Source organism: Rhinoraja longicauda, chromosome 26, assembly GCF_053455715.1.
Source record: "Rhinoraja longicauda isolate Sanriku21f chromosome 26, sRhiLon1.1, whole genome shotgun sequence".
In the NCBI taxonomy this organism is placed as follows: Eukaryota; Metazoa; Chordata; class Chondrichthyes; order Rajiformes; family Arhynchobatidae; genus Rhinoraja; species Rhinoraja longicauda.
Genome location: NC_135978.1, coordinates 4,310,491 through 4,324,440, shown reverse-complemented (window position 1 = coordinate 4,324,440; position 13,950 = coordinate 4,310,491). Strand labels below are relative to the sequence as shown.

General features: G+C 45.3%; 1 protein-coding gene across 1 annotated transcript in view; it reads left to right on the top strand.

Moving 5' to 3' along the window:
* pimreg (PICALM interacting mitotic regulator) overlaps positions 1 to 13,950 on the top strand; it is a 21,211-nt gene extending 7,261 nt beyond the window's left edge. Inside the window, exons 2-4 of the mRNA XM_078422361.1 lie at positions 1,072 to 1,373; positions 2,186 to 2,281; positions 10,930 to 13,950. Of these exons, the coding sequence (XP_078278487.1) occupies positions 1,072 to 1,373; positions 2,186 to 2,281; positions 10,930 to 11,113 (582 nt within the window). The 3' untranslated portion in view covers positions 11,114 to 13,950. The remainder of the gene's footprint in view (positions 1 to 1,071; positions 1,374 to 2,185; positions 2,282 to 10,929) is intronic.

The window sequence follows — 13,950 nt, the reverse complement described above, 5'->3', positions numbered from 1 at the left end:
AGGGTAAAACTCCAAGGAGTAACGGGGAAACAGACTAATTGGAGATTTAATCCGCAAATCTTAAATGAAAAAGCACGTTATGACTATCTTAAATCGCAATTTGAAAAGCTTTTTTGTTGCCTGATTACCAGTCAGCAGAAAGACAACACATGATTACAATCCAGTCCTTTACAGTGTACAGATACACGATAAGGGAATAACGTTTAGTGCAAGGTAAAGCCAGTAAAGTCCGATCAAGGATAGTCCCAGGGTCTACAATGACTTGTAGTAGTTTAGAACTAATGATAAATGGATTGATAAAGTATTTCACTCATCGTTTCCCTTTAAATCAAGAGGTGTTGCCATTTTAATTCGTAAGGGTATACCATTTATACATACTTCCTCTATAGTCGACACTGAAGGTAGATGTGTTATATTAGTGGGAGAACTATATTCTACAAAATTGATATTGGTGAATGTCTACGCACCAAATTTTGATAATCCGTTATTTTTTTTTAAAATATTTAATACCATTCCAGAATTTGGACAATATAACTTGATAATTGGAGGAGATTTAAATTGTACATTAGATCCTTATTTGGATAGATCTTCAACTCAAAGGAAAATAAAATCCAAGTGAATTATTAAACTCTTATATAAATAGTGCAAATATAAAAGATGTTTGGAGGATTGGTGACCCTCGGACTATCCTTGATCGGACTTTGCTGGCTTTACCTTGCACTAAACGTTATTCCCTTATCGTGTATCTGTACACTGTAAAGGGCTGGATTGTAATCATGTGTTGTCTTTCTGCTGACTGGTAATCAGGCAACAAAAAAGCTTTTCACTGTACCTCGGTACACGTGACAATAAACTAAACTGGACATCCCTGAAGAAAAAGGAATGGGTGACGTTTTGGGTCGAGACAATTATTCAGACTTCAGGTCTCGACCCGAAACGTCACCCATTCCTTCTCTCCAGAGATGCTGCCTGTCCCGCTGAGTTACTCCAGCATTTTGCGTCTGTCTTCGGTTTAAACCAGCACCTGCAGTTCCTTCCGACGCATTGACCACGATGACGTTTCTTTTGCAGAGACTCCAGAAGAGGCGTCAGAGTCGGGGTGAATTCCTGGTGATCACTCCATCGAAGTCGCAGACCCCGCGGGGCCGCCCCAGCGGTTCTGCCTCGACGCGGCGATCTTCTCCCCGGACCCCTGTCTGCGGGGGTCTCCGCGGCTCCCCGCCCAGCCGGAAGCCCACCCCCACGGGCTCCAAGGCCACGCGGAGCGATGTCGCTCTCCTGCTGGGCAAGGGCGGGCTTCCCTTGAGAAGATCGGTTCGATCGGCCGCATTGAAGAGTCCGTACGGATCGCCCAGGGGAACGATAAGGCAAAGGTACCATTAAACGTGAAGCTTGGTTTAGTGTTAGAGATACAGCACGGCAACAGGCCCTTCGGCCCACTGAGTCCATGCTAACCATCGATGACCCTTCGGCCCACCGAGTCCGCGCCGACCAGCGATCCCCGCACACTATTCTACACACACCAGGGACCATTTAACTTTTTTTTTAAATGCCAAGCCAATTAACCTACAAAAGTAGGTTGTGTGCGGAGTGTGAGAGGAAACCGAGAAAGCCCACGCGGGTCGCGGGGAGATCGGAGTGACAAACTCCGTACAGACAGCACCCGTAGTCAGGATCGAACCCTGGGTCTCTGGAGCTGTGAGGCAGCAACTCTACCGCCGGGCCGCTGGTACCGTGAAATGTTGCGGTAGATTTTATGGAGGAGTAGGCTCGATGGGCCGAATGGCCTAATTCTGCTCCTGTAATTTATGAACACTGCCTCCAACCCTCTTCCGGTACTTGGCAACGGGAGATGAGTGCAGGAACTGTAGTGCCTCTAGGAGTTCAGGATGAGACATTGTTGGGCGTGGTAACTGGTTCACTGAACAGCACTTGCCATTAGTGAGTGGACATTGGTGGGGCCACACTTGGAGCACTCTGTTCAGTGTTGGTCACCCTGCTATAGGAAGAATGTCATTTATGTCTGCAGTCCCGCCCCCTCTCCTGACATCAGTCTGAAGAAGGGTCTCGACCTGAAACGCCACCCATTCCTTCTCTCCCCCGAGATGCTGCCTGACCCGCTGAGTTACTCCAGCATTTTGTGCCCACCTTTGAATGAAATCTGTTCTCTCTTATCTGTCCACAGGCAGTTTGACCGAGATCTGGAATCGGTGTCTTTTGGGATTGGCCAGCTGCAGCGATTGTCCCAGGTCTTTGATGACGCCATTACCAAGGAAGAAAGGTAGTGCACGATTAAAGTCAACATTTCTCTGTGGTACCCCCTGGAAAGTAATCTATTACATTGGTCTTTGTACACCAGGCTATTCTTCTTCTTTCGTGTCCGAGATGTTGAGCCGGGCTCTTGCACAGTGGACAGCCTGCCTTCTCAATTGCCGCCGCTCGATCTTCCAGGCAGCGCGGTTCACCAAGAAGTGGGCATCTTAGACATTGTGACTCGGCTTGTACTCGCTGGAATTTAGAAGATTGAGGGGGGATCTTATAGAAACTTACAAAATTCTTAAGGGGTTGGAGAGGCTAGATGCAGGAAAATTGTTCCCGATGTTGGGGAAGTCCAGAACAAGGGGTCACAGTTTAAGGATAAGGGGGAAGTCTTTTAGGACCGAGATGAGAAAGGTTTTTTTTCACACAGAGAGTGGTGAATCTGTGGAATTCTCTGCCACAGAAGGTAGTTGAGGCCAGTTCATTGGCTATATTTAAGAGGGAGTTAGATGTGGCCCTTGTGGCTAAAGGGATCAGGGGGTATGGAGAGAAGGCAGGTAAGGGATACTGAGTTGGATGATCAGCCATGATCATATTGAATGGCGGTGCGTACAGGCTCGAAGGGCCGAATGGCCTACTCCTGCACCTATTGTCTAGCATCGGCCCATCCCTGCACGAAGCCGATTGAGGGACTGCCAGGTCTTGCAGTCACACCTGTGACCAGGTGGTTGGGATTGGCAGCTTTCCCTGGTGGTGATTTTCACTGCGTTTCTTTTCCCACAAGGCTACTGAACGCCACAACCTCAAGAGTCTAGGGCCACAGGTTATAGCCTCTATTAAGGACGAAGTAGAATTTAAGTATTTAAATTCTTTAAAGAAATTAAGCATTTAAGAAGGTTTAAAGGACGTTCCTTTAGGAAGGAGATGAGGAGGAATTCCTTTAGACAGAGGGTGGTGAATCTGTGGAATTCTTTGCCACAGAAGGCTGTGGAGGCCAAGTCAAGGGATATTTTTACGGCATAGATAGATAGATTCTTGATTAGTGCGGGTGTCAGGGGTTATGGGGAGAAGGCAGGAGAATGGGGTTAGGAGGGAGAGATAGATCAGCCATGATTGAATGGCGGAGTAGACTTGATGGGCTGAATGGCCTAATTCTGCTCCTATCACCTGACCTTATGAACCTCCAAAGAGGCTCTGAAGTATATCGGAGGGGGTGTTATTTTTGACTTTGCACTATTATTGTTTGTTTGGTTTTTTTAATATATCGAACTTGTTTCTGTGACTGGGTTTACCAAGTACTTGCTATGTCTGCATGTCTGTTGTGTTGCTGCAAGTAAGAAGGTCACGGTTCTGTTTCGGGACATATGATAAAACACAAGGCCCTTGATTCTGCTTGTTCAGCTTCATGACGATTTTACAAAGTCTTTGAAACAACGGCCCCTGACTCTGTCGGTCGATGCCAAAACGTGATTACAATCGAGACATTTACAGCATGTACGAAGGAACTGCAGATGCTGGTTTAAACCGACGATAGACACGAAAAGCTGGAGTAACTCAGCGGGCCATAGAAACATAGAAACATAGAAAATAGGTGCAGGAGTAGGCCATTCAGCCCTTCGAGCCTGCACCGCCATTCAATATGATCATGGCTGATCATCCAGCTCAGTAACCTGTACCTGCCTTCTCTCCATACCCCCTGATCCCTTTAGCAAAAAGGGCCAAATCTAACTCCCTCTTAAATATAGCCAATGAACTGGCCTCAACTACCTTCTGTGGCAGAGAATTCCACAGACTCACCACTCTCTGTGTGAAGAAATGTTTTCTCATCTCGGTCCTAAAAGACTTCCCCCTTATCTTTAAGCTGTGACCCCTGGTTCTGGACTCCCCCAACATCGGGAACAATCTTCGTTCACTGGTTCAGGGCCAGGCAGCATCTCTGGAGAGATGGAAAGGGTGACGTTTCGGGTCGAGACCAGACTAGTTGGGGATTAGGGAAACGAGAGATATAGACGATGATGTAGAGAGATAAAGAACAATGAATGAAAGATGTGCAATAAAAGTAACGATAATAAACAGGCCTTTGTTAGCTGTTTGTTGAGTGAAAATGAGAAGCTGGTGCGACTTGGGTGGGGGATGGATGGAGAGAGAGGGAATGCCGGGGCTACCTGAAGTTAGAGAAGTCAATATTCATACCACTGGGCTGTAAGCTGCCCAAGCGAAATTTGAGATGCTGTTCCTCCAATTTGTGTTTAGCCTCACTCTGACAATGGAGGAGACCGAGGACAGAAAGGTCTTCCTCCATTTACAGTGCATTGTTACATGATAAGGGTTGTAGAGTGGAATGAGTCCTGTGTGGAACAAAATGGCCTGAGGACAAAGTCAACACAGTGGTATTCAGTTTGAAGAGCTTTATTTAAAAGTGAGCATTTTGTGACGTGGGAGTTTCGATGGAAGTGAACCAACTATATAATTGCTGGCGAAATGTGTGGGAAGGAACTGCAGATGCTGGTTAAAACCATAGACACAAAAAGCTGGAGTAACTCAGCGGGACAGGCAGCATCTCTGGGGAGAAGGAATGGGTGACATTTCAGGGGTCGAGATCCATCATCAGACTGCTGCCTGCCCTGCTGAGTTCCTCCAGCTTTTTGTGTCTATATATAGTTGCTGACGATTAACACAAAATGCCGGAGTAACTGAACCAGACAGGCAGCGTTGAATTGAATTGAATAACTTTTATTAGCCAAATATGTGCACATGCAAGGAATGTGCCTTGGTGCTCCGCTCGCAAGTAACAACAAGACATGCAGCGAACAATTAAGAATAAAACATAAAACATTAAGAATAAAACATTATGGTCTATGAAACTTTATAAAGAATGGGTGACGTTTCAGGTCGAGACCCTTCTTCACACCTGAATTCTGAAGAAGGTTCTCGACCCGAAATGTCACCCATTCCTTCTCTCCAGAGATGCTGCCTGTCCCGCTGAGTTACTCCAGCATTTTGTGTCTATCTTCGGTTTAAACCAGCATCTGCAGTTCCTTCCTACGCATATAATTGCTGGCCTCTAAATCCCTATGGTCATGTTTCCCACATTCCCTCCAGACTCGCTGGGCCCCACCGTTTCCTGTGCTCCCTGTAAACTCAAGATAGACACAAAAAAGCCGGAGTAACTCAGCGGCTCTGGCAGCATTTAGATGCTGTCTGACCCGCTGAGTTATTCCAGCTTTTCGTGTCCATCTTCGGTTTAAACCAGCATCTGCAGATCCTTCGTACACAGACCCTGTAAACTTGCTTGGTTCACTTGGAAACTTGTACTTCCGCGGAACTTAAATCTATTAAAAGTGTGTCCCTGCCATTAACAGCAGCGATGTTATTGTCCAGTAGTGAAAGGCCTGGATAGAGTGGATGTGGAGAGGATGATTCCACCAGTGGGAGAGTCGAGGACCAGAGGCCACAGCCTCAGAATAAAAAGACGTACCTTTAGGAAGGAGATGAGGAGGAATTTCTTTTAGTCAGAGGGTGGTGAATCTGTTGGATCCATTGCCACAGAAGGCGGTGGAGTCCGCGATGACCAGCGATCCCCGCACATTAACACTATCCTACGCTCACTAGGGACAATTTACACTTACAATGAGCCAATTAACCTACAAACCTGTACATTTGTGTCTCTAAACTGGGTAGCAATGTGTGTGGTTGGGACCCTTCTTCAGACTCCCTTCCCTCCCCACCTGCTGCCTGACCCACTGAGTTCCTCCAGCACTTTGTCTTTTACTCAAGATTCCAGCATCTGCAGTTCCTTGTGCCTCAACATTCCTTTTCTTAAAAGGAAAGGTTTCATTTTATTTCTTGTGTCCTAATGTTCCTTTTTAAAAAAAACAAAATCTTGATTTCACTCTGGCCGTGACCACTGCAGCCTTTGCTCCGTTCCATCGCTGAGATGAAAGCATTCGGCTCCGTTTATCCCGTTTCCTGTGAGAAACATAGAAAATAGGTGCAGGAGGAGGCCATTCGGCCCTTCGAGCCAGCACCGCCATTCATTGTGATCATGGCAGATCGTCCACAATCAGTAACCCGTGCCTGCCTTCTCTCCTGTCCTCTATCTAATTTTGGTGTTCAAGGAAGAAAGACCTAAAAAAAAAATTCGGACAAAATTGATGAATAAGATCATACCAATGGATTCAAGGTTGTTTTTATTGGGAGATACAAAAGGAATATTACCAAAACTAATTTTAGATAAACATCAGGAAAGATTTCTCAAAATAGCAATAGCAGTAGCAAAAAAATGTGTAGCGGTCACTTGGAAAGATCAAAATGAAATAAGATTTGAAAGATGGTTTGCAGAAATGCGTAGTTGTATCCCATTAGAAAAAGCAACGTATAATCTGAGAAATGGATATGACTTCTTCTTGAAGGTGTGGAACCCATTCATTTTAAAGCTAGGATTAAGAATTGGAAATATTTAAATTCAGGATTATTTTGATACCTTTAATAAGAATTTAATAAGAAATTACCCGGAAGTGTCTCCTTCTGGACTCCAGGTTTCTTTCTTTCTCTTTCTTTTTCTTTTTCTTTTTCCTTCTTTTTAACTGGGGGGTGGGGGGAAGGGGGGGTGGGGGAGGGGAGATAATACAGAACAATACGTGTATAATCGAATTTATAATGTAGTTATTATTGCTTACTATGAAATGTAAAATGTATGAGTTCTGTTAAAACTTAAATTTTTTAAAGATTTTAAAGAAAGAAAAAAAAAGGAAGAAAAAAAGTGGAGAATTCAGATTTCAGATAACTTCTGAAAGGATGAGTCAGCCCTGGGCCTCTTGCCTTGGCTGAGTCTGGCTTAGAACGGAAGTTGAGTTTCCTGTTTCTTAGTTGCAGTGATTTTAATAAAACAAGAACTCTCCTTAACCCCTGTGTTCCCCATCCGGCATCTGATCCTCACAGAAAATCGACTTGTGGGAATTGATATGTTTCTTATACCTTCTTGCAAGATCTTATAGAGGTGTACAAAATCACGAGAGGAATAGATCGGGAGTCTTTTACCCAGAGTAGGGGAATCGAGGACCGGAGGACATGGGTTCACGGTGAAGGGGAAAAGATTTCTGAAGGAATCCCAGTGGAACTGTTTCACCCAGAGGGTGGTGGGTGTATGGAACGAGCTGCCAGAGGAGGAAGTTGAGGCTGGGACTATCCCATCGTTTAAGAAACAGTTAGACAGGATAGGACAGGTTTGGAGGGTTATGGGCCAAGCGCAGGCAAGTGGGACTAGGGTAGCTGGGACATTGTTGGCCGGTGTGGGCAAGTTGGGCCGAAGGGCTTGTTTCCACGCTGCATGACTCTATCTAATGGGGGATGGAGGGAGTGAGAGAGAAAGGAAGAGATTGGACGAGGAAGATTGTAGCTGGATTTCAAATCAACAATCGACACATAAGTACTGGAGTAACTCAGCGGGTCAGGCAGTGTCTCTGGAGATCACGGATAAGCGACGTTTTTGGTCGGAACCCTTAAGACCGATCTGAAAAAAAGCCGCCTCCCGCCCTGACACGTCATCTATCCACGTTCTCCAGAGATGCTGAGTTCTCCAGCATTTCATGTCTATCTTTGGTATAAACCAGCGTCTGTAATTCCTTCGGCCCACCCCTACAGAGTCCGAGCCAACCAGCGATCATTGCACACTAACATTATCCCAGTAACAATTTACATTTATACCAAGTTAATTAACCTACAAACCTGCACGTCTTTGGAGTGTGGGAAGAACCCAGAGCACCCGGAGAAAACCCACGTAGGTCACGGGGAGAACGTACAAACTCTGTACAGACGGCGCCCGTGGTCAGGATTGAACCTGGGTCTCTGGCGCTGTAAAGCAGCAACTTTACCGCTGCGCCATCCTAATTGTTAATGGTATCCAAACTTAGAAGGCTGTTGGACACTAAATGCCGGAGTAACTGAGCGGGTCAGGCAGCATCTCTATCTTACAAGGGCAGTTGCTGCCTTCTCCAATTTGTTGAGTTTGAAGTTAGATCATGGTGTGAGTCAGGCAGTCAGCGTTATCAACACACAAACAGCGCTCGGAGTGATAACCATGTGAGTTGCTGTTATCGGGCAACTGAACCATCCCACCACAACCAGAGAGCAGTGCTGGACTACTGTCCACCCTCGGACTATCCTTGATCGGACTTTGCTGGCTTTACCTTGCACTAAACGCTATTCCCTGTTCATGTATCTGTGCACTGCAAATGGCTCGATTGTAATCACGTATTGTCTTTCCGCTGACTGGTCAGCAGCACACAACACAAAGCTTTTCACTGTACCTCGGTACACGTGACAATAAATCAAACTGAACAGAGCAGTAGTGATAAATGGAAGTGACTGCACACTGAGCGACCTTGTGGTGAGAGTTTTAAAACGATGCAGAGTTTTTGAGTTAAACTGCTGAACCTAGATGAAGTCGCAACAGAAACATTTCAGGAATTCGTAATGAACGCATGTGGTGAAAACAATTCCCCTCTGCTCCCTGTGTGGCTGTGAATTCAGCTGGCACTTATTTACAGCCGGGTGTAGGGCGACCTGTTGTTGGCGTTTGATTTGCTTTTTGTCTCACGATGCAATTTAGTTTCAAATCACACAGGTTTCTTGTGGCTGGGGGGGGGGGGGGGGCAAACAGACAATGGGACTCAACAAGACGACTGAAGCAGGTACAACCACCAGGGCGTGAGAGGGATGGAGAGGGGTTGCAGGGGTTACTTGAAGTTAGAGAAATCAGTACTTGTACCGCCAGGTTGTAAGCTACCCGTGCAAAATATGAGGTGCTGTTCCTCCAGTTTGCATTTGGCCTCACTCTAGCAATGGAGAAGGCCCAGGTCGGAAAGGTCAGTGTGGGAATGGGAAGGGGAATTAAAGTGTTTGGCAACCGGGAGATCGGGTAGGTCCAGGAGGACTGAACCTGGCCCATGTGTGTATATCATGTATAGTATTTTTGCTGACTCCAAGAGCTATATTCATGAGGTGGGCCTTATTGAGTGGATGTGCCTTATTGAGTGGATGTGCCTTATTGAGTGGATGTACCATATTGGTCTTGGTAAATTCACCTGCTGCTAATTAACTTATTTGTCTTTTATTTATCGTCAGTGGTTTGACTCTTTCTCTAATTGATGACTGAAGAGAATGGACGAGAGGTAATTTTTGGTAGCTGTAAGCCAATGTTTGCAAAGTGGCAGTGGCTGTGAGAAGCTGGGTGGCCTTTAACAAGGCAAACACTGCAGGGTGGAGATACCAATGGCATGACCTTGAATGGTCACAGTGTACAATTCATGTTATAGGAGCAGAATTAGGCCATTCGGACCATCTAGTCTACTCTGCCATTCAATCATGGCTGATCTATCTCTCCCTCCTAACCCCATTCTCCTGCCTTCTCCCCATAACCCCTGACACCCGTACTAATCAAGAATCTGTCAATCTCCGCCTTAAATATATCCACTGACTTGGCCTCCACCGCCGTCTGTGGCAATGAGTTCCACAGATTCACCACCCTCTGACCAAAGAAATTCCTCCTCAACTTTCTAAAAGTGCGTCCTTTTATTCTGTGGCTGTGCCCTCTGGTCCCAGACTCTCCCACCAGTGGAAACATCCTCTCCACATCCACTCTGCCCAGGCCTCTCGCTCTTCGACTTAGGACTAATTTGGTCTTCAAAACATTGTGGGTTCCGTCCCACTTTTAGTTTAATCCTAATGTGGTCAACTGAAGCTTATCCTTGCTAATTCGGTATCCCACTTGCAGTGTGCCTGACTTGTGCTTGACTGCTTAACCCTTTGGTCAATAGCTTTGTTCTACCCAGTGGCATTATTGTGTATCGAAACATAGAAACATAGAAAATAGATGCAGGAGGAGGCCATTCAGCCCTTCGAGCCAGCGCTGCCATTCATTGTGATCATGGCTGATCATCCACAATCAGTAACCCGTGCCTGCCTTCTCCCCATATCCCTTGATTCCACTAGCCCCTAGAGCTCTATCTAACTCTCTCTCTTAAATCCATCCAGTGATTTGGCTTCCACTGCCCTCCGTGGCAGAGAATTCCACAAATTCACAACTCTGGGTGAAAAAGTTCCTTCTCACCTCAGTTTTAATGTGAGATAAGGCATCTCGATCCTTGTTACTTAGTGTTAATAAAATGGCCTTAACCTGGCTCAACAAGACCATAACTTGCTCCAGAGAAATGCAAACTCGTTCGATCAAATGTCTTAATTCTCAGCTGAGTGGACTAGCAGTTCTGAAGATAAAAGCAGCTTATTAATTTTTAAGCTTCGATAACTGTTTTGGTGCCTAGTAACACGTGTTTTAAATGCCAGCTAAACTAATGCTTGCACATCACAAAGCAGGCTGCTATTTGCACATCCAGCATGTGTTAACAATTGATTGGGTTAAATCACGAATAGACACAAAATGCTGGAGTAACTCAGCGGGTCAGGCAACGTCTCTGGAGAGAAGGAATGGGTGACGTTTCGGTCGAGACCCTTCTTCAGTCGGAAGCATTTTGTGTCTATCTTCGGTTTAAACCAGCATCTGCAGTTCCTTCCTGCACAGGTTAGATCGCGAGGCTGTTTGGACGTGTTGTAAGTCTCCTCTCGGTCCTGGCCAACGCTCCAAACAAACCTCTTCTTTCGTCCCCTTTGCAGAGCACGAGCCATTGAAAACTACCACCGCATCATGTCAGAAAACGTCCAGGTATCGAAGGTTCGGGCCGGGAAACTGTCCTCCTCATCTGTCAGAAGAACGACAATCAGACTTCGCTCTGCTCTCGGCTCCTGGGCCGACGAGGCTTTAGCCAGCGTGGCAGAGCGGAGGAGAGAACTGAACTGAACGGCAACTACCCTCGAATTGCTTCTACTTTGGAATTCTGCTTCCAAGATGGCGCCCAACTCGGGCGACTATTTGCGTGCCAGCCACAGAAGCAGATCTACAATCTTTTAAATCTCTACACTTTTCTTACACTTAAATCTTACTTTAAATCTTAAATACTTTAAATCTTAAATCTTACACTTTTAAATCTCTACTCCTACAGCGACATTTCTTACTTTTGACTATGATCGGACTTTGCTGGCTCTACCTTGCACTCAACGTTATTCCCTAATCACCCATCTATACGCTGTAAATGGCTCGATTGTAATCGCGTATTGTCGTTCTGCCGACTGGTTAGTGCGCAACAAGAAGCTGTTCACTGTACACGTGACAATAAACCGGACTGATACTGAAACTGCGACATTTCCAAGGAGCACAAAACGCACTCCAGGCCTTACCAACTCGTGTGTGTCTCTCGTCCCAAACATGCATCGTCTTTTAGCTACACAAATTGCCTCTTTATATCTACCTTAGGGTTTTAGCCTTGCCCGTATAATGTGCGTGCGTATATATGTATATATAAATGCATATAAAAGCAATTATTCATTTTGTGCTATCTTCTATGCAAGGTAAAATATAACTTCAATCTTGCTTGTTGTTAACTCTTACTGGAAGCAGTTTTCGAAGTGGATTCCAACTAGAACCCATTTAACGCTGGTGAACAAGGACTAATCTTTCCTCCCAAGGTATGTCGGTGAAACTGCTTTCGTAGTCACCTCAGTTATTATTAATAGTATTAATTGTCATATGAAGGCTTAAATAATTGATCAGGTTAATGTTCAATGTACTCAATCAATGTGAATTATTTGATGGTTTGTCCACTTTACACAGTATCTTTATTAATGATATCGGTGTACTTTTTTTATAAAGACACAGACACAGGTTTGTTTGTTTTTTTGCAAAGAAAATTGATGTTTTAGACTATAATTTTCACCTTTCTAAATAGCTACTTATAAAGTGACACAGCATGGACGCAGGCCCTTCGGCCCATCTTGCCCACACCGGCCAACGTGTTCCATCTACACTAGTCCCACCTGCCTCCGTATCCCTCTAAACCTGTCCATGTACCTGTCTAAATGTTCCTTAAACGACGGGATAGTCCCTGCCTCAACTACCTTCTCTGACAGCTCGATCCATACATCCACCACCCACTGTGTTTGAAAAGGGAAAAGTTGCCCCTCGGGTTTCTATTAAATCTGTCCCTGCTCAAAGGAGCAGAATTGGGCCATTCGGCACATCGAGTCTACACCGCCATTCAATCATGGCTGATCTATCTCTCCCTCTCAAACCCCATTCTCCTGCCTTCTCCCCGCTCCTGCCTTCTCCCTGACACCCGAACTGATCAAGAATCTGTCAATCTTAGCTTTAAAAATACCCTATGACTTGGCCTCCACAGCCGTCTGTGGTAATGAATTCCACAGATTCACCACCCTCTGGCCAAAGAAATTCCTCCTCATCACCATTCCAAAGGTACATCCTTTCTTATTCTGGTCCCAGACTCTCCCACTAGTGGAAACATCCTCTCCACATCCACTCTATCCAGGCCTTTCACTGTTCGTTAAGTTTTAATGAGGACCCCCCCCTTATCCTTCTAAACTCCAGCGAGTACAGGCCCAGTGCTGTCAAATACTCATGCATTAACTTGGACATTCCTGGGATCATTCTCGTAAACCTCCTCTGGACTTTCTCCAACGCTAACACACTGGTTTAGATTTGACAGCTGCGATCTTTCGCAGCTTTTAAAAGGAAGCTTTAAACACGTGTTCCAATTTGTTACTGGTGCTTCCAGTACTTTTAGAGTGATACCGCGTGGAAACAGGCCCTTTGGCCCAACTTGCCCACACCGACCAACATGTCCCATCTACACCAGTCCCACCTGCTTGTGCCTAGCCCATATCCCTCTGAACCTGTCCTATCCATGTACCTGTCTAATTGCTTCTTAAACTTTGCGATAGTCCCTGTCTCAACCACTTCCTCCGGCAGCTCGTTCCACCCTTTTTGTGTGAAAAAAGTTACCCTTCGGATTTCTATTAAATCTTTCCCCCTTCATCTTAAAACCATGTCCTCTGCTTCTCGATTTCCCCCACTGTGCAAGAGACTCTGTGTGTCTCCCCGATCTATTCCTCTCGTGATTTTATACACTTGATTTTATACAGTTGAGTTGAGGCAAGATTTTATTGTACTGGAAAAGTAACAACTTTGGTAAGTTACTGCAAAGAACTTGCTTCTGCCACACAGTAGATCTGGCAGAATTGAGCATTGCATTTACATTTTATAAGGCTCTCTGTTCCTGAACGGATATTTTAAACTCTTCTTTAACAATGACTTGTTTGCAATGAAATCACTAAAATGCTGTAGTGTCTCACCACAAGGGTGCTTTCTGGACAATAGTGTGTGCACTATTATGAAGTGTTTTTATTTGAAGGATTTTGTTTTTGGTTCTTTCAAAATAACCTGATAATTATGATAGACACAAAGAGCTGGAGTAACTCTGCAGGTCAGGCAGCATCTCTGGACAAAATGGATGGTTGACGTTTCAGGCTGGGACTCTTCTTACTGACCCACAGAGACCTAGAAAATAGGTGCAGGAGCAGGCCATTCGGCCCTTCGAGTCAGCACCGCCATTCAATATGATCATGGCTGATCATCCAAAATCAGTGCCCCGTTCCTGCTTTCTACCCCTTATCCCTTGATTCCGTTAGCTGAGTTACTCCAGCACTTTGTGTCTATCTTTGGTATAAACTAGCTTCTGAAGTTCATTTTTATTACAGATAATTATGATATTTGATTAAATATAC